This window comes from Lolium rigidum, chromosome 2 (genome assembly GCF_022539505.1).
Source record: "Lolium rigidum isolate FL_2022 chromosome 2, APGP_CSIRO_Lrig_0.1, whole genome shotgun sequence".
In the NCBI taxonomy this organism is placed as follows: domain Eukaryota; kingdom Viridiplantae; phylum Streptophyta; class Magnoliopsida; order Poales; family Poaceae; genus Lolium; species Lolium rigidum.
The window spans coordinates 95,122,391-95,142,690 of NC_061509.1; the positions used below are offsets into that span (position 1 = coordinate 95,122,391).

Genomic DNA, 20,300 nt, shown 5'->3' on the forward strand with positions numbered 1-20,300 from the left:
GTTGGAGCATGCATATTGTTAGAGAAGAACTTTGGGCCGCTAACTAAAGCCATGATTCATGGTGGAAGTTTCAGTTTGGACATATATCCTCAATCTCATATGAGAATAATAATTGTTGCCACATGCTTATGCATAAAAGAGGAGTCCATTATCTGTTGTCCATGTTGTCCCGGTATGGATGTCTAAGTTGAGAATAATCAAAAGCGAGAAATCCAAAATGCGAGCTTTCTCCTTAGACCTTTGTACAGGCGGCATGGAGGTACCCCATTGTGACACTTGGTCAAAACATGTGCATTGCAAAGATCCGGTAGTCCAAGTTAATTAGGACAAGGTGCGGGCACTATTAGTATACTATGCATGAGACTTGCAACTTGTAAGATATAATGTACATAACTCATATGCTTTATTACTACCGTTGACAAAATTGTTTCATGTTTTCAAAATAAAAGCTCTAGCACAAATATAGCAATCGATGCTTTCCTCTTTGAAGGACCATTCTCTTTACTTTTATGTTGAGTCAGTTCACCTATCTCTCTCCACCTCAAGAAGCAAACACTTGTGTGAACTGTGCATTGATTCCTACATACTTGCATATTGTACTTGTTATGTTACTCTATGTTGACTATTATCCATGAGATATACATGTTACAAGTTGAAAGCAACCGCTGAAACTTAATCTTCCTTTGTGTTGCTTCAATACCTTTACTTTGATTTATTGCTTTATGAGTTAACTCTTATGCAAGACTTATTAATACTTGTCTTGAAGTACTATTCATGAAAAGTCTTTGCTTTATGATTTACTTGTTTACTCATGTCATCACCATTGTTTTGATCGCTGCATCCACTACATATGTTTACAAATAGTATGATCAAGGTTATGATGGCATATCACTTCAGAAATTATCTTTGTTATCGTTTTACTCGCTCGGGACGAGCAGAACTAAGCTTGGGGATGCTTGATACGTCTCCGACGTATCGATAATTTCTTATGTTCTATGCCATATTATTGATGATACCTACATGTTTTATGCACACTTTATGTCATATTCGTGCATTTTCTAGAACTAACCTATTAACAAGATGCCGAAGTGCCGATTCTGTCGTTTTCTCGCTGTTTTTGGTTTCAGAAATCCTAGTAAGGAAATATTCTCGGAATTGGACGAAATCAAAGCCCAGGGGCCTATTTTTCCACGAAGCTTCCAGAAGTCCGAAGACGAGACGAAGAGGGGCCACGGGGTGGCCAAACCCTAGGGCGGCGCGGCCCCACCCCTAGCCGCGCCGGCCTATGGTGTGGGCCCCCCGTGCCGCCTCTTGACTTGCCCTTCTGATACGTCTCCGACGTATCGATAATTTCTTATGTTCCATGCCACATTATTGATGTTATCTACATGTTTTATGCACACTTTATGTCATATTCGTGCATTTTCTGGAACTAACCTATTAACAAGATGCCGAAGTGCCGATTGCTGTTTTCTGCTGTTTTTGGTTTCAGAAATCCTAGTAAGGAAATATTCTCGGAATTGGACGAAATCAAAGCCCGGGGGCCTATTTTCTCACGAAGCTTCCGAAGTCCGAAGGAGAGACGAAGAGGGGCCACGGAGGGGCCACACCCTAGGGCGGCGCGGCCCCCCCCTTGGCCGCGCGGCCCTGTGGTGTGGGGCCCCCGTGCCGCCTCTTGACTTGCCCTTCCGCCTATAAAAAGTCTCCGTGACGAAACCCCCAGTACCGAGAGCCACGATACGGAAAACCTTACTGAGACGCCGGCCGTCGCCGATCCCATCTCGGGGGATCCAGGAGATCGCCTCCGGCACCCTGCCGGAGAGGGGAATCATCTCCCGGAGGACTCTACACCGCCATGGTCGCCTCCGGAGTGATGAGTGAGTAGTTCACCCCTGGACTATGGGTCCATAGCAGTAGCTAGATGGTTGTCTTCTCCTCATTGTGCTTCATTGTTGGATCTTGTGAGCTGCCTAACATGATCAAGATCATCTATCTGTAATTCTATATGTTGTGTTTGTCGGGATCCGACGGATAGAGAATACTATGTCATGTTAATTATCAAGTTATTATACATGTGTTGTTTATGATCTTGCATGCTCTCCGTTTCTAGTAGAGGCTCTGGCCAAGTTTTTACTTTTAACTCCAAGAGGGAGTATTTATGCTCGATAGTGGGTTCATGCTTGCATTGACACCTGGGACAGTGACAGAAAGTTCTAAGGTTGTGTTGTGCTTGTTGCCACTAGGGATAAAACATTGGCGCTATGTCCGAGGATGTAGTTGTTGATTACATTACGCACCATACTTAATGCAATTGTCTGTTGTTAGCAACTTAATACCGGAGGGGTTCGGATGATAACCTGAAGGTGGACTTTTTAGGCATAGATGCGGTTGGATGGCGGTCTATGTACTTTGTCGTAATGCCCAATTAAATCTCACTATACTCATCATGATATGTATGTGCATTGTCATGCTCTCTTTATTTGTCAATTGCCCAACTGTAATTTGTTCACCCAACATGCTGTTCGTCTTATGGGAGAGACACCTCTAGTGAACTGTGGACCCCGGTCCATTCTTTTAATACTGAAATACAAATCTGCTGCAATACTTGTTTTTACTGTTTCCTCTGCAAACAATCATCTTCCACACAATACGGTTAATCCTTTGTTACAGCAAGCCGGTGAGATTGACAACCTCACTGTTTCGTTGGGGCAAAGTACTTTGGTTGTGTTGTGCAGGTTCCACGTTGGCGCCGGAATCTCCGGTGTTGCGCCGCACTACATCCCGCCGCCATCAACCTTCAACGTGCTTCTTGGCTCCTCCTGGTTCGATAAACCTTGGTTTCTTTACGAGGGAAAACTTGCTGCTTGTGCGCATCATACCTTCCTCTTGGGGTTGCCCAACGAACGTGTGAAATACACGCCATCAAGCATATTTTTACGGCGTCGTTGCCGGGGAGATCAAGACACGCTGCAAGGGGAGTCTCCACTTCTCAATCTCTTTACTTTGTTTTTGTCTTGCTTTATTTTCTACTTTGTTTGCTGCACTAAATTAAAATACAAAAAATTAGTTGCTAGTTTTACTTTATTTGCTATCTTGTTTGCTATACCAAAAACACAAAAAAATTAGTTACTAGCATTTACTTTACTTATTTCATCATGTTTCCTTTTAATTTTACCACAAAGAACATACCGGTAGGACGTGGGTCTATAGTTGGGAGAAATAATATAGAAGAATTCTTCAACCATGTTAGTACCATTGAAAATTTTGAAGATAGACACTTGGTAGACCTTGCGCCTACTTATGAAATTGCTGCTGCGCATTTAGTTCGCTTGTTGGAAACTAAATTTGTTAATCTTAATCCTATAATCCAACACATGTTTTTCACACTTGGTGATATGGAAGAAGGGGAAAAGAAAGATTTTGTTTTAGAAACCCTTCTTAGAGAATTTGGTGGTCTAGCAAGAGAAGCTAGAAAGGTCTTTGCTAAATTTAATATGCTTGGTTCTCCTACTAATTTTGTTAGTCTCCTTGAAAAGATGGATATGGATAGAATAAGATACACTAATAATATTGATGATGGTGGGGAGATCAAAGCACCAATACCATGTAAGCTCCTAGCTATGAATGATGCGCTAGCAAATAACTATGCTTGGCTTGTTCCCGAAAATTTGTTTGATGAGAGTAGCACGCCTAAAACTAATGAAAAGGGAGATGCTAAAACTTATGTATATAATATACTATGCCTGGTTGAGAAAACTCCGCACCCCGCTGTAGAAGTACCACCCTTCGATAATACTTGATATACACTTTTCGCGCCTAGCTGAAAGGCGTTAAAGAAAAGCGCTTATGGGAGACAACCCATGTTTTTACCTACAGTACTTTGTTTTTATTTTGTGTCTTGGAAGTTGTTTACTACTGTAGCAACCTCTCCTTATCTTAGTTTTGTGTTTTGTTGTGCCAAGTTAAGCCGTTGATAGAAAAGTAAGTACTAGATTTGGATTACTGCGCAGAAACAGATTTCTTTGCTGTCACGAATCTGGGTCTAATTCTCGGTAGGTAACTCAGAAAATTATGCCAATTTACGTGAGTGATCCTCAGATATGTACGCAACTTTCATTCAATTTGAGCATTTTCATTTGAGCAAGTCTGGTGCCATTTTAAAATTCGTCAATACGAACTGTTCTGTTTTGACAGATTCTGCCTTTTATTTCGCATTGCCTCTTTCGCTATGTTGGATGAATTTCTTTGATCCACTAATGTCCAGTAGCATTATGCAATGTCCAGAAGTGTTAAGAATGATTGTGTCACCTCTAAATATGTCAATTTATATTGTGCACTAACCCTCTAATGAGTTGTTTCGAGTTTGGTGTGGAGGAAGTTTTCAAGGATCAAGAGAGGAGTATGATGCAACATGATCAAGGAGAGTGAAAGCTCTAAGCTTGGGGATGCACCCGGTGGTTCACCCCTGCATATATCAAGAAGACTCAAGCGTCTAAGCTTGGGGATGCCCAAGGCATCCCCTTCTTCATCGACAACATTATCAGGTTCCTCCCCCGAAACTATATTTTTATTCCATCACATCTTATGTGCTTTTTCTTGGAGCGTCGGTTTGTTTTTGTTTTTTGTTTTGTTTGAATAAAATGGATCCTAGCATTCACTTTATGGGAGAGATACACGCTCCGCTGTAGCATATGGACAAGTATGTCCTTGGTTTCTACTCATAGTATTCATGGCGAAGTTTCTCCTTCGTTAAATTGTTATATGGTTGGAATTGGAAAATGATACATGTAGTAATTGCTATAAATGTCTTGGGTAATGTGATACTTGGCAATTGTTGTGCTCATGTTTAAGCTCTTGCATCATATGCTTTGCACCCATTAATGAAGAAATACATAGAGCATGCTAAAATTTGGTTTGCATATTTGGTTTCTCTAAGGTCTAGATAATTTCTAGTATTGAGTTTGAACAACAAGGAAGACGGTGTAGAGTCTTATAATGTTTTCAATATGTCTTTTATGTGAGTTTTGCTGCACCGGTTCATCCTTGTGTTTGTTTCAAATAACCTTGCTAGCCTAAACCTTGTATCGAGAGGGAATACTTCTCATGCATCCAAAATACTTGAGCCAACCACTATGCCATTTGTGTCCACCATACCTACCTATACTACATGGTATTTTCCCGCCATTCCAAAGTAAATTGCTTGAGTGCTACCTTTAAAATTCCATCATTCACCTTTGCAATATATAGCTCATGGGACAAATAGCTTAAAAACTATTGTGGTATTGAATATGTAATTATGCACTTTATCTCTTATTAAGTTGCTTGTTGTGCGATAACCATGTTCACTGGGGAACGCCATCAACTCATTGTTGAATTTCATGTGAGTTGCTATGCATGTTCGTCTTGTCTGAAGTAAGGGCGATCTACACTGAGTTGAATGGTTTGAGCATGCATATTGTGAGAGAAGAACATTGGGCCGCTAACTAAAGCCATGATCCATGGTGGAAGTTTCAGTTTTGGACAAATATCCTCCAGTCTCTAATGATAAAAGAATTAATTGTTGTCAAATGCTTAAAGCATTAAAAGAGGAGTCCATTATCTGTTGTCTATGTTGTCCCGGTATGGATGTCTAAGTTTAGAATAATCAAAAGCGAGAAATCCAAATGCGAGCTTTCTCCTTAGACCTTTGTACAAGCGGCATAGAGGTACCCCTTTGTGAAACTTGGTTAAAGCATATGTATTGCGGTGATAATCCAGGTAGTCCAAGCTAATTAGGACAAGGTGCGGGCACTATTGGTACACTATGCATGAGGCTTGCAACTTATAAGATATAATTTACATGATGCATATGCTTTATTACTACCGTTGACAAAATTGTTTCATGTTTTCAAAATAAAAGCTCTAGCACAAATATAGCAATCGATGCTTTTCCTCTATGAGGACCATTCTTTTACTTTCAATGTTGAGTCAGTTCACCTATTTCTCTCCACCTCAAGAAGCAAACACTTGTGTGAACTGTGCATTGATTCCTACATACTTGCTTATTGCACTTATTATATTACTCTATGTTGACAATATCCATGAGATATACATGTTACAAGTTGAAAGCAACCGCTGAAACTTAATCTTCTTTTGTGTTGCTTCAATACCTTTACTTTGAATTATTGCTTTATGAGTTAACTCTTATGCAAGACTTATTGATGCTTGTCTTGAAGTGTTATTCATGAAAAGTCTGTGCTTTATGATTCACTTGTTTACTCATGTCATACACATTGTTTTGATCGCTGCATTCACTACATATGCTTTACAAATAGTATGATCAAGATTATGATGGCATGTCACTCCAGAAATTATCTGTGTTATCGTTTTACCTGCTCGGGACGAGCGAGAACTAAGCTTGGGGATGCTGATACGTCTCCGACGTATCGATAATTTCTTATGTTCCATGCCACATTATTGATGTTATCTACATGTTTTATGCACACTTTATGTCATATTCGTGCATTTTCCGGAACTAACCTATTAACAAGATGCCGAAGTGCCGATTGCTTGTTTTCTGCTGTTTTTGGTTTCAGAAATCCTAGTAAGGAAATATTCTCGGAATTGGACGAAATCAAAGCCCAGGGGCCTATTTTCTCACGAAGCTTCCAGAAGTCCGAAGGAGAGACGAAGAGGGGCCACGGAGGGGCCACACCCTAGGGCGGCGCGGCCCCCCCCTTGGCCGCGCGGCCCTGTGGTGTGGAGCCCCCGTGCCGCCTCTTGACCTGCCCTTCCGCCTATAAAAAGTCTCCGTGACGAAACCCCCAGTACCGAGAGCCACGATACGGAAAACCTTGCGAGACGCCGCCGTCGCCGATCCCATCTCGGGGATCCAGGAGATCGCCTCCGGCACCCTCGCCGGAGAGGGGAATCATCTCCCGGAGGACTCTACACCGCCATGGTCGCCTCCGGAGTGATGAGTGAGTAGTTCACCCCTGGACTATGGGTCCATAGCAGTAGCTAGATGGTTGTCTTCTCCTCATTGTGCTTCATTGTTGGATCTTGTGAGCTGCCTAACATGATCAAGATCATCTATCTGTAATTCTATATGTTGTGTTTGTCGGGATCCGATGGATAGAGAATACTATGTCATGTTAATTATCAAGTTATTATACATGTGTTGTTTATGATCTTGCATGCTCTCCGTTTCTAGTAGAGGCTCTGGCCAAGTTTTTACTTTTAACTCCAAGAGGGAGTATTTATGCTCGATAGTGGGTTCATGCCCGCATTGACACCGGGACGAGTGACGAAAGTTCTAAGGTTGTGTTGTGATGTTGCCACTAGGGATAAAACATTGGCGCTATGTCCGAGGATGTAGTTGTTGATTACATTACGCACCATACTTAATGCAATTGTCTCGTTGTTAGCAACTTAATACCGGAGGGGTTCGGATGATAACCTGAAGGTGGACTTTTTAGGCATAGATGCAGCTTGGATGGCGGTCTATGTACTTTGTCGTAATGCCCAATTAAATCTCACTATACTCATCATGATATGTATGTGCATTGTCATGCTCTCTTTATTTGTCAATTGCCCAACTATAATTTGTTCACCCAACATGCTGTTCGTCTTATGGGAGAGACACCTCTAGTGAACTGTGGACCCCGGTCCATTCTTTTAATACTGAAATACAAATCTGCTTGCAATACTTGTTTTTACTTGTTTCCTCTGCAAACAATCATCTTCCACACAATACGGTTAATCCTTTGTTACAGCAAGCCGGTGAGATTGACAACCTCACTCGTTTCGTTGGGGCAAAGTACTTTGGTTGTGTTGTGCGGGTTCCATGTTGGCGCCGGAATCTCCGGTGTTGCGCCGCACTACATCCCGCCGCCATCAACCTTCAACGTGCTTCTTGGCTCCTCCCGGTTCGATAAACCTTGGTTTCTTTCTGAGGGAAAACTTGCTGCTGTGCGCATCATACCTTCCTCTTGGGGTTTCCCAACGAACGTGTGAAATACACGCCATCACCTTCCGCCTACTTAAAGCCTCCGTGACGAAACCCCCGCATCCGAGAGCCACGATACGGAAAACCTTCACCGAGACGCCGCCGCCGCCGATCCCATCTCGGGGGATCCAGGAGATCGCCTCCGGCACCTCTGCCGGAGAGGGGAATCATCTCCCGGAGGACTCTACACCGCCATGGTCGCCTCCGGAGTGATGAGTGAGTAGTTCACCCCTGGACTATGGGTCCATAGCAGTAGCTAGATGGTTGTCTTCTCCTCATTGTGCTTCATTGTTGGATCTTGTGAGCTGCCTAACATGATCAAGATCATCTATCTGTAATTCTATATGTTGTGTTTGTCGGGATCCGATGGATAGAGAATACTATGTCATGTTAATTATCAAGTTATTATACATGTGTTGTTTATGATCTTGCATGCTCTCCGTTTCTAGTAGAGGCTCTGGCCAAGTTTTTACTTTTAACTCCAAGAGGGAGTATTTATGCTCGATAGTGGGTTCATGCCCGCATTGACACACGGGACAGTGACCAGAAAGTTCTAAGGTTGTGTTGTGCTGTTGCCACTAGGGATAAAACATTGGCGCTATGTCCGAGGATGTAGTTGTTGATTACATTACGCACCATACTTAATGCAATTGTCTGTTGTTAGCAACTTAATACTAGAGGGGGTTCGGATGATAACCTGAAGGTGGACTTTTTAGGCATAGATGCAGTTGGATGGCGGTCTATGTACTTTGTCGTAATGCCCAATTAAATCTCACTATACTCATCATGATATGTATGTGCATTGTCATGCTCTCTTTATTTGTCAATTGCCCAACTGTAATTTGTTCACCCAACATGCTGTTCGTCTTATGGGAGAGACACCTCTAGTGAACTGTGGACCCCGGTCCATTCTTTTAATACTGAAATACAAATCTGCTGCAATACTTGTTTTTACTGTTTCCTCTGCAAACAATCATCTTCCACACAATACGGTTAATCCTTTGTTACAGCAAGCCGGTGAGATTGACAACCTCACTGTTTCGTTGGGGCAAAGTACTTTGGTTGTGTTGTGCAGGTTCCACGTTGGCGCCGGAATCTCTGGTGTTGCGCCGCACTACATCCCGCCGCCATCAACCTTCAACGTGCTTCTTGGCTCCTCCTGGTTCGATAAACCTTGGTTTCTTTCTGAGGGAAAACTTGCTGCTGTGCGCATCATACCTTCCTCTTGGGGTTTCCCAACGAACGTGTGAAATACACGCCATCACCTTCCGCCTACTTAAAGCCTCCGTGACGAAACCCCCAGTACCGAGAGCCACGATACGGAAAACCTTACTGAGACGCCGCCGCCGCCGATCCCATCTCGGGGGATCCAGGAGATCGCCTCCGGCACCCTGCCGGAGAGGGGAATCATCTCCCGGAGGACTCTACACCGCCATGGTCGCCTCCGGAGTGATGAGTGAGTAGTTCACCCCTGGACTATGGGTCCATAGCAGTAGCTAGATGGTTGTCTTCTCCTCATTGTGCTTCATTGTTGGATCTTGTGAGCTGCCTAGCATGATCAAGATCATCTATCTGTAATTCTATATGTTGTGTTTGTCGGGATCCGATGGATAGAGAATACTATGTCATGTTAATTATCAAGTTATTACACATGTGTTGTTTATGATCTTGCATGCTCTCCGTTTCTAGTAGAGGCTGCGGCCAAGTTTTTACTTTTAACTCCAAGAGGGAGTATTTATGCTCGATAGTGGGTTCATGCCCGCATTGACACCTGGGACGAGTGACGAGAAAGTTCTAAGGTTGTGTTGTGTTGTTGCCACTAGGGATAAAACATTGGCGCTATGTCCGAGGATGTAGTTGTTGATTACATTACGCACCATACTTAATGCAATTGTCCGTTGTTAGCAACTTAATACTGGAGGGGTTCGGATGATAACCTGAAGGTGGACTTTTTAGGCATAGATGCGGTTGGATGGCGGTCTATGTACTTTGTCGTAATGCCCAATTAAATTTCACTATACTTATCATGTCATGTATGTGCATTGTTATGCCCTCTCTATTTGTCAATTGCCCGACTGTAATTTGTTCACCCAACATGCTTTTATCTTATGGGAGAGACACCTCTAGTGAATTGTGGACCCCGGTCCATTCTTTAATACTGATATACAAATCTGCTGCAATACTTGTTTTTACTATTTTCTCTGCAAACAATCATCTTCCACACAATACGGTTAATCCTTTGTTACAGCAAGCCGGTGAGATTGACAACCTCACTGTTTCGTTGGGGCAAAGTACTTTGGTTGTGTTGTGCAGGTTCCATGTTGGCGCCGGAATCTCTGGTGTTGCGCCGCACTACATCCCGCCGCCATCAACCTTCAACGTTCTTCTTGGCTCCTCCTGGTTCGATAAACCTTGGTTTCTTTCTGAGGGAAAACTTGCTGCTGTGCGCATCATACCTTCCTCTTGGGGTTGCCCAACGAACGTGTGAAATACACGCCATCAAGGAGCCACTCTTGAGGTCACTATATGAAAGGATGATATTTTTTTTGATGCCCTTCGTTGACATAGACATGCATACCTCTCAAAATATATTTTCAACACTCCTATTGCATTCAAAATAAAAAGCTCTAGCACATGAGTAATCTTGCTTCCCTCTACGCATGACCTTTATTTTACTTTTATGTTGAGTCTTCATCTTCTTGCTTTATGCACCAATTAAGAGAGCATAATTGTCATTCTGAGTATAATGTGCATAGTCCCAAAATTTATTATTGATTGATTCGTGATTATGTTATTACTTGTTCTCAAATTATTTGAATCTAGTCACCCTTTGAACTTTAAAGGTGTCCCGGCATTTATGTTTTGCTACTTCATAAAGGACAAACTGAGTACCACTTTGCTATGTTTTCTCTATGCTAAAAAACAAACAGTTGCTTTCAATGCACAATTATTCATGATCCTTTGTTTGAGTTACTTCTCATGTTGTAACATAGTTGCTAAGTTCTATTGTTAGAATCATATCTATCATGCCTATGTTTAGAGTACTTTGATCCCAGCTCACAATGCTTTACAATAACTTGATCAAGATGGTGTTGGCTTCATGTCACCTCAAAAATTATTTTGTTATCACTTACCTACTCGAGGACGAGCAGGAGTTAAGCTTGGGGATGCTTGACACATCGCAAACGTATCTATCATTTTTATGCTCCATGCTTGTTTTACACCAATTCCTATATGTTTTGCTTACACTTCGCTGCACTTTTATACATTTTCCGGCGCTAACCTATTAACAAGATGCCACAGTACCAGTTCCCTGTTTTCTGCTGTTTTGTATTTCAGAAAAGTTGTACAGGAAATATTCTTGGAATTGGACAAAATAAAAGCCGAAGATCTTATTTTTCTGTAACGAAGACGAAGTCCGGAGGAGAGACGAAGAGGGGCCACAGAGCGGCCAGACCATGCCTAGGCGCGGCCTAGGCCCTGGCCGCGCCTAGGGGTGGTGTGGGGCTCCCTGGCCTCCACCGACCTCGCCCTTCTTCCTATAAGAAGCCTCCCGACGCAAAAAAAAACCCTAAACCAATCAGCCTCGCCACGAAAAGTTCCGTACCTCCGCCGCCTTCGCAGATAAGATTCGGGGGATAGAAGTCTCTATTCCGGCACCCTGCCGGGACGAGGAATTGCTCCCGGAGTCATCTCCATCGACTCCACCGCCATCTTCATCGTCATTGCTGACTCCCGTGATGAGGAGTGAGTAGTTCTCCCCCGAGGTTGAGGGATTTACCGGTAGCTATGTGGTCTATCTATCTCTCCATGTATGATCTTTATGTGATCATGAGCTTTGTAATCTAGTTGAATAAGTAGATGTTATGCTTCAACTATTGTGCTACTCAGGTGGTTTTATTATGTGATCTCCGGGGACACCTTCTCCAACGGTGTGAAGGTGACAGTGTGCACACAGTGTTTGTTTCTTAAGCTTAATTTACAGAAATACTTATGAATTGTGATTTCTAGTTAGTACCATCTTTGTATGCTCAAAGTGACAGCGTGGGGTGTCCATAGATTGGGAATGCGAACTTTAAGGACTGCTTATGCAGGCCTACATAGTGAATTTGTGTTTATTATCAAATCGGAGAGTGGTTTAGAGTAGCATAGTGAAGTGATAATATCTATGTATTCAATTATGGTATCATTGTTGAGAGTGTCCACTAGTAAAAGTATGATCCCTAGGCCTTGTTTCCAAGCATTGAAACACCGTTTACAACCAGTTTTGCGACATGTTTGCCTGCTGCTATTTTTATTTCAGATTGCAATTACCACTCATAATTATCCATATTACTTGTATTTCGCTATCTCTTCGCCGAACTAGGGTACCTATACACCTGACAAGTGTATTTGGTGTGTTAGGGGCACGAGAGGCTTCTTGTATCATAATTGCAAGGTTGCTTGAGAGGGATATCTTTGACATCTACCTCCCTGAGTTCGATAAACCTTGGGTGGTCCACTTAAGGAAAACTTGTTGTTGTTCTGCAAACATCTGCACTTGGAGGCCCAACACTGTCTACAAGAATAGAAGCGTGCGTAGACATCAGCCCGTCCTTACACCATGGGATATGTACCCAACTCGGTTCGATGTAGGCTCTAGACACCACACGGTAAGTATATTCTATTTATCCAATGTATGGAAGGTGTTACATATTGTGGCATACATATTTCATACTATTAAGGTGTTCCAATTGCAGGCCGAGTTGACAGCCAATCTTTAGTTCGGTCAATATACACGACAGCTTTCGACCAGACCTCTTCTAGGATGGCAGCTGATGTTGTCATGGATGAGATGTCGGGAGGAGAAGCTATGAGGTGTCTACGCAGCTACCACGTGCATCCGATGAGGTGTCTATGCAGCTATCACGTGCACCCGCACGTCAAAAGCTGTTCAGCATCGTGAAGCACGACGCCTCCCCCCCCCCCACGCCCCTCCACGCACCATCAACAGCCGCGTTCACGGGTAACCCCGCCACACTGGTACACATCGGTAGGAGTCGCGTCCGTGTCTTACACCGCATGCGAGTCCCAGACCACCACCTCCTGACTAGGTTGGAGGTTCATCATGGCAGCAGCAGACTTCTTTCGACCATTGAAAACAACATCAGCCTCCTTTTCAGGGTGGCGGTTTACCGTGGGAGCAGCAAACTCCCACGGTGAACATGGGGAACCTCAGCCACAAGGTATGTATTATTCTATCTACTGTGTTTCATATCAATTGTATGCTATGTAATTCGTAAAGACTTATGTTTCTGCACATCACAGTCTATGCACATTAGTCGTCTATGTACGGACCACGTGGGTGGGGGGTCTCACGTGGTGAGAACGACATGGAGGAATAGGCTTCCCACACCAACTAGCTGAAATTTTTACACACTCCTGCACCAAAACCTACACAGGGGACACGGTATGATGAGCACATGTCCAATATTCAACGTCGTCGTAATTGTGGGCTACCCGACAAGTATATGTGGACGATGCCTAGGCCACCACCTCCTCGCCCTCCTAGACGATGTGTCTGGTACTTCTCTCTATCACTAGAGACATGTCTATATTCTTATCTATGTTTCAAATATTATATATCTATGTCCGCGAGAGACATGTATAACCTATGAGACATGTATCTATTTATGGTTGAGGGGACATGTTATTATTATTATTATTCATTGTTGTTCAACAAATAGTGCAAACTAAGATACATTGCAAAAATAACAAGGACAAAACAGAAATGAAGATACATCGGTAGTAGAAACACTACAACTTTAGTTAAACGCTATGAATGAAATTAAAAGATATAGCTTAAAATAAGGAAACCTAGCTACAATAAGTCATCATCTTTGTCCATCAACGAGGCAGCACTCTTGCTATTCAATGAGGCATCACTCTTGCCCTTTGACGATGCAATACTCTTGCCCTCGGAGGAGGCAGCTCTCTTGCCCTTGCTTCTCGGCAAGAAGATATCATCGTCGTCCTCGCTCTCCTCGGACCACCAAAAAGGAAAACTTGCAAGCTCCGTCCTTTCGCCATCATTCCTCCATGTTTGTTTCTTCCATCTAGAATGCATCCTGAGAAGTTCTTGCCGCATTTACTCGAGGGTCTGAGCAGGCAACCGTTGAGGTGGATATCCTCCATGTTGCCTAATAAATGCCTTGCCCACCTTACTGAGGTGGGTGTCACTACTAAGGAGTTCCTCGAATGATTCTATTTTATTGTCACTCATAACTAAGATATACTGCTACACTTAAACTACCGTTGGGGTGGACATCCTGTGAAGATTTTGCCGGGAAGAATTCGGCGAGAGACAATTGTCGGGAAGATTTTGGCAGGAATAGTTCGATGGGAAGAATTTGTTGGATACAGCTGGCAGGAAATCAACAACCTTTACTACGACATTCTTCAAATACGATACATCTGAAATTAAGAAACACTGCTACGCTTAAACTAAATATAAGATACACCGATATAGTACAACCGAAAAAAGATACAACGCTGCACTACAACGCAAATTAATACATCGCTAATATGGTAGAAATCTAGTGGTCCTGAGTTCAGCATGGCATTTTCCAGTCTTGTCACCACGTTCTTCCCCTGCCTTTGCCTGAGCAACCCTTTTTCTCTTCCTCAGTCTCTCTGCCTCACGGAGCTCCTTACGCATCCGTTCCTCCCCTTCATCTTCGTATCATGTTCCTCGATTTTCTTCCCCCACGTATCAAGCCAACATCATTGCTCTTCTCAGTGTTTTTTAGCTCTTTCTCCCTCTATGCTTTCGGCCGTGCAGCATCATCGCTCCCACGCTACTTCTCATACAAGTCATCCCATGCACGGTGCCTCCAGTCCTCAACCTCTTTCAGCGCCCACTCCGGCTGCTCCATGTAAATCCAATTGTACCACATACCCAGGGGCAGAGAGAATTTCAACTTAAATAAGAACTTTAATTAAAAAATAGTAAAATAAACAATATGTCTACTCATGTTTCTTAGAACATACCAGAGGCCTTGGGTACAACGAACTTGCCGGTGCATCATAATTATAGTTGGTACACCTGGAAAACTTCATGTCCAACCTATCAGAAAAATTATCCCACTCCTTCACATTTGCAAGATCTTCACACCCACACCGCTTCGTTCTCACCCCCGGGGGGAAGCTTGCATCCTGCATCTTCGTCGTCCTAAAGACTTGGCCTGAGCAAAGCACACTCATTGTGGCTCAGAGTTGACGGGATGACAAGGAAGGGTATGGGCACTAGTACATCAAAACATTCCAATGTCTGCTTTTATAGAAAGACACGACGAGAAATGGTGGCAAATGATGGAAGGAGAATGTAGCGTTACGAGAAATAACGGGAATTGTTGGCCGGAGAAGGTGGCGGGAACTAATGATGGGAAGAAGTGGCGGGAACTGCTGGTTTGAGGATTTAAGGGTGCGAACAACTGATTGTCCTCCTAATCACGTAAGTAGTGCATTGATCATGCAGCTTCAGCCTTGCCCAGGACAAACAAAACTTGTCGGTCACGCCGAAGTCAATAAGTCTGATCGGATTCAATGACGCCCATAGGATTCAGTCGGTGGTCGGCCAGCTTGTCAGATTCAACGACGCCAACAAGGACTAGTGGGTGTGACCGATGCCGAGGCCATAATATTTTTGTTAATCCTCAGAAATGCGTATTGTTTGTGGAATTGAACGTATTATTTAAAAAAAATAGGCCGATTGCACATTTCGTCGCATACATTTTTATTTTATGGTTGCATGTCCGATCGTTGGGAATGGCTATGTTGTCCATTTCGTAAGAAGCTAACCACTGCAAACAAACATATATGGGACCCCTAGTCAAGACAACGAAATATGAAACTTTCTTAATTATATGCATACAACACAGCCCACAAACGTCAAAGTACGGCTGCGTCGATGTTCCCGAAGTACACACACGATCGGTTTCTGCGGTCATCCCATGAAGCAGAAAGGAAGCAAGAAGAAAAATAACGGCGGTCAGAGTCGAGTCACGACGAGTCTATGCGGCTGCCATCCCGAACGATCCGATTGCAGGGACCTGCAAAGTCGAAAACGAAATGAAGTGGAAAAGCAACACCACGTGAAGAAACTACCCTTGAACAGATCAAGGCATATGTCTCCCTCTATGCTTTATTGAATCTGGCTCTTGCGCTGTCAGCGTCGCTACTTCATTATCCGGTGGAGAGAGAATCAAGTTTGGCCATTTGGCAAATGGGCTTGTGCCACAGCCTATCGATTGCCACATAACTTGATCAAATCGACGTGTATCGTGTACTTCCTCACACATATATTCCATCTTGAACTGAGACTCAATTCGACCCGCCGTCCAGAAGATCAAATCATGAGCCTGTCTCTAGTTCTCTACAATACAGCCACCTACAAGTTTGTCTGCACTATAAATAATGAAATATATGGTGACCGTGATCAGTCCGTACTTCGGCTAGCTCCATGTGGTTTTAGTATCAGCTATTCTTTTATTTTTGAGCGAACTATATTTTCCACCTGCATCCTTAGTGTTTTAACTAGCTCCTAATATTATGTTAGTGCAAAGACAGGATGCAATTATTATCTTCTTGATATTAATATATATCGTTAGAAGTTTCAAAAAAATAGCATTAGTCGGAAAAAAGTTTGTGAATTAGCACATCAATTACTCTATTTATAAATCATTGTTCATGTTTACTCCAATTAGTGAAACAAGTGCCAGATTTCATTTATTGGGTAACACAATTTGTTAAATTGGGTAAATATTATCAAAATCAACAAATTGGGGGGGGGGAGCAGTAGCAGTCACTCCTTGTTTTCCATTAGAGGTATAAAAGCTTCAAAAGCATGCAAAACTTCTTTTAAACAACGTACACAAAAAATTCATTGAACTTCGTAGCGATTAGGTAACTAACAAGATATCAAAACACAATATCAACTTCAAAATGACATTGGGTAGACTAATATTTCACAATATGTTCACGCTTTGACCGGTTTTTACTCATGAGCTCCAGATAAACTAACGGACTAGCCTATTGTTTACCTCTCAAGTAACAAGTGGCGCACACCTTGAAGTTAAGAAGAGATAAAAAAAAACAATGCTAATTAAACTGATCTACCCAACACAATATTGTATGTACTAAACAAAATAGTAGAATTACATTTTGTTTACTATAATAACTTGCTTATTATATTAATAAATGGCATTTTCTTTTAAGTTTGTCTTCTTTTACATATGAGATCTACTTCCAACTATTGCTTCTCATGTTGTTCTCGATATTTTAAAAACATGAAATAACTTTAACCTTATCTTTCTCTAATAGCGTGTTAGCAAGAAATAAAATAACAATATGGAAGTATTGTAGATGAAAATATAATGATAGTAGTATGTACATACGACAGTCCAATTACCTATGTCTGCCGTGGTGGTTAAGCTTATAAGATGTTAAAGCTTTGCTAAAATGACGTCTAAAATTAATAGTAGTAACCAGGGATTACGACCTTGACAGATTTTTTTAAAAAATGGGATTGGCAATCAGCTAAGTTCATTCTGGCCACTATGCGCCATACAAAACCCACTCATTAGTAGGGATGCGTCGTAGTATAATATATATAACTCCATATGTTCAACAATGCACGTAGTTTTGATGCGTTTTGAAACTATTTGTAGTGTCATATATGAATATGTTGCTAAATGAGTATAATACTATGATAGTACAGAAAATTCCTGATTTACAAACATAATTATGCTTTTTCACAATTCTGAGCAATCCAAATATTTTTAATAATTAAGATGCCATTTGTTTCATGTAGGAGCTAGGTAGTATCAATTGATGCAAGGGCTAGGAATATGTTCCCCGTTTCAAAAATAAGGTAGTATCTGCTTTTTTCTTTCTTTCCAGAACCATACTTTGGGTAAAACATAGATACACACACACACTCTTCGCACTACAAAATAATTCACCTTCGCCAGACGTATAGAACTTTAAATATGGTGTTCCAACCATCCACTCAGCATATGGTTTGTTAGAACCAGCGTGTGGAACTTGAAAGAAGATGTTGTCCTGGAGATTTGTCACATTAAATATCTCGACCTTTCGCGGAACAACTGGGCTCCTAAGTTCACATCCTCCTACATGCGAAAAGTAATGTTGTGAATGTAAAAAAAAAACATGTAAATGTTTGTGTTCCTTGATTAACTGCATATTTTATGGAGAAAACATAAATATTGTAATTTGTGTTTAAAAAGACAAGTTGAGTGTCAAATTTATTGCTTGTTTAGATCACCGAGAATTTCGTCTTTTTATTGGGGAAAGATCATGTTGATATTTGGCATGAAAAGTTAAAACATTACAGACAAAATAGTAAGAAAAACAAGTATTCAGAATTTCAGATTTTTTAAGTCTATTTTCTCTTTGTTGGAATTTACTGTCTAGGAGCATATGATCCCTGGGGAGCATATGCTCTCGGGACAAAACTCGACCTTTCGGTATTTCCTTACATGAGCACTTGAGCAAAAAATATGTTTGATATAATTATAATTTGTGTTAAATATTGAGAAAGAAACAACCTTAAGGTTCTGTGTGCGAATCAAGATATTTGCATAAAAGCAAGGCCAACTTTGTCTAGAGATTCCTGACCCTACAATGTGTGGAACCTTTGAGGCACTGGGTATGCCCTCTTTCTTTGTGTAGCCACTAGCCAGTAAAGAATGCACGACCCTTCGAAGCTAGAGAACTAATACCAGCAGGCCAGCGATCACCAAGCCCTCAAGTTCTCAAAAGAGGTTCTCCACGTGTTTCTTCATATGGTACAAATATCACACACTAGCTAGGTTCAGCCGTACACACATCAATTTGTAGCTTTAGTACGTACGTCGTTCTAGCTAGAAAGACATGCCTGAAATCTTCATGCACGACCAGTCAAATTTCTATAGAGAAAATTGCTATCGAGAACAGAGATGGAACGGTGACAAGGATTGCATATGCATGTGAGATGCATGGTGGCCGGTTTCTCTTCTCATGGCTAGTTAGCTTCTACTATAAATACCACACCTAGGTACCTATCTTTGTATCTTTGTACCACCCCATTATACAGAAGCTAGACATCAACACACATACACTAGCACTGCATATACATACTACGTTGTCATACACAACCACATCATACATACACACATTATATTAGAAATGTCAAATGACTCCTTGGTTACCGGACGAGTGATAGGAGAAGTGTTAGACCCTTTCCGTACCACCGTCGATATGACTGTACTCTATGACGGTAGGCCGATCATCAATGGTATGGAGTTCCGCTCACAGGCGGTGTCAGGCAGGCCGGCGGTCGAGATTGGAGGCGACGATACTAGCGCGACATATACCCTAGTAAGCCTGACCATCGCTTGATTAACCGGATAATTATGATTTGTCTCCGTTTTTTGAGGGGTGAGTTGTCTTCATTAGTTAACTGTAATTTGTGAATGCAATGATGCAGGTCATGGTGGATCCAGATGCTCCAAACCCTAGCAATCCGACCTTGAGGGAATATCTGCACTGGTGAGAGCACCCTGGCTAGATCAGTAGCTTATTATTTTTGGAACCATACTAGCTACATAAGTAGCTTATAGCTAGCTCTTGATGTCTTGCATGCATCACACCTAGCAGTAGCAGAACATATGGGCATGTAAGACACGCAACGGACGCGTGCCCCAGGTATTATATATATGCATATTTTAGGATTGGTTCATTGCATGTACAAAGAAGCCATATTCCCAATTTATATGCATATATGAGCACACATGTACAGATGCTACCTATTTATGTATCGACCTATCGATTTATGTCTATACTCCATGCATGTAGGATGGTGACCGATATCCCGGCATCAACAGACGACACATACGGTGAGCACTGCACTTCTCTCCCTGTGTGAATGCAACATCTAGCTAGCTTTATTTTTGTATGTTTGCGATTGATTTTCAAGACTAAGTTTGGGCTCACTAGTTTGGACCTGAATTTCTTGGGTGCAGGTCGGGAGGTGGTGTGCTACGAGAGCCCGGCGCCGGCGACGGGGATCCACCGAATGGTGCTGGTGCTCTTCCGGCAGCTCGGGCGGGGCACGGTGTTCGCGCCGTCGATGCGCCACAACTTCAACACCCGCAGCTTCGCCCGCTGCTACAACCTCGGCGCGCCCGTCGCCGCCAAGTACTTCAACTTCCAGCGCCAGGCCGGCTCCGGCGGCCGGAAGTTCACAGGGCCCTACACGAGCCGCCGCCAGTAA

At 42.5% G+C, this 20,300-nt stretch overlaps 1 protein-coding gene across 1 annotated transcript; it reads left to right on the forward strand.

Annotated features, from left to right (window-relative positions):
* The first annotated feature begins 19,213 nt into the window (after nt 1-19,213).
* LOC124689980 (protein FLOWERING LOCUS T-like) lies at nt 19,214-20,300 on the forward strand. Its single transcript, XM_047223431.1, has 4 exons — nt 19,214-19,405; nt 19,515-19,576; nt 19,883-19,923; nt 20,050-20,300. Exons 1-4 carry the CDS (start codon nt 19,214-19,216, stop codon nt 20,298-20,300), a joined length of 546 nt encoding a protein of 181 aa, XP_047079387.1.

What these genes read in the sequence shown, in the direction of transcription:
- LOC124689980 (XM_047223431.1), top strand. Translation starts at nt 19,214, where the DNA reads ATGTCAAATGACTCCTTGGTTACCGGACGAGTGATAGGAGAAGTGTTA. An exon ending in TTGAGGGAATATCTGCACTG is followed by an intron (nt 19,577 to 19,882) that starts GTGAGAGCACCC and finishes CCATGCATGTAG; the next exon opens with GATGGTGACCGATATCCCGG. An exon ending in ATCAACAGACGACACATACG is followed by an intron (nt 19,924 to 20,049) that starts GTGAGCACTGCA and finishes TCTTGGGTGCAG; the next exon opens with GTCGGGAGGTGGTGTGCTAC.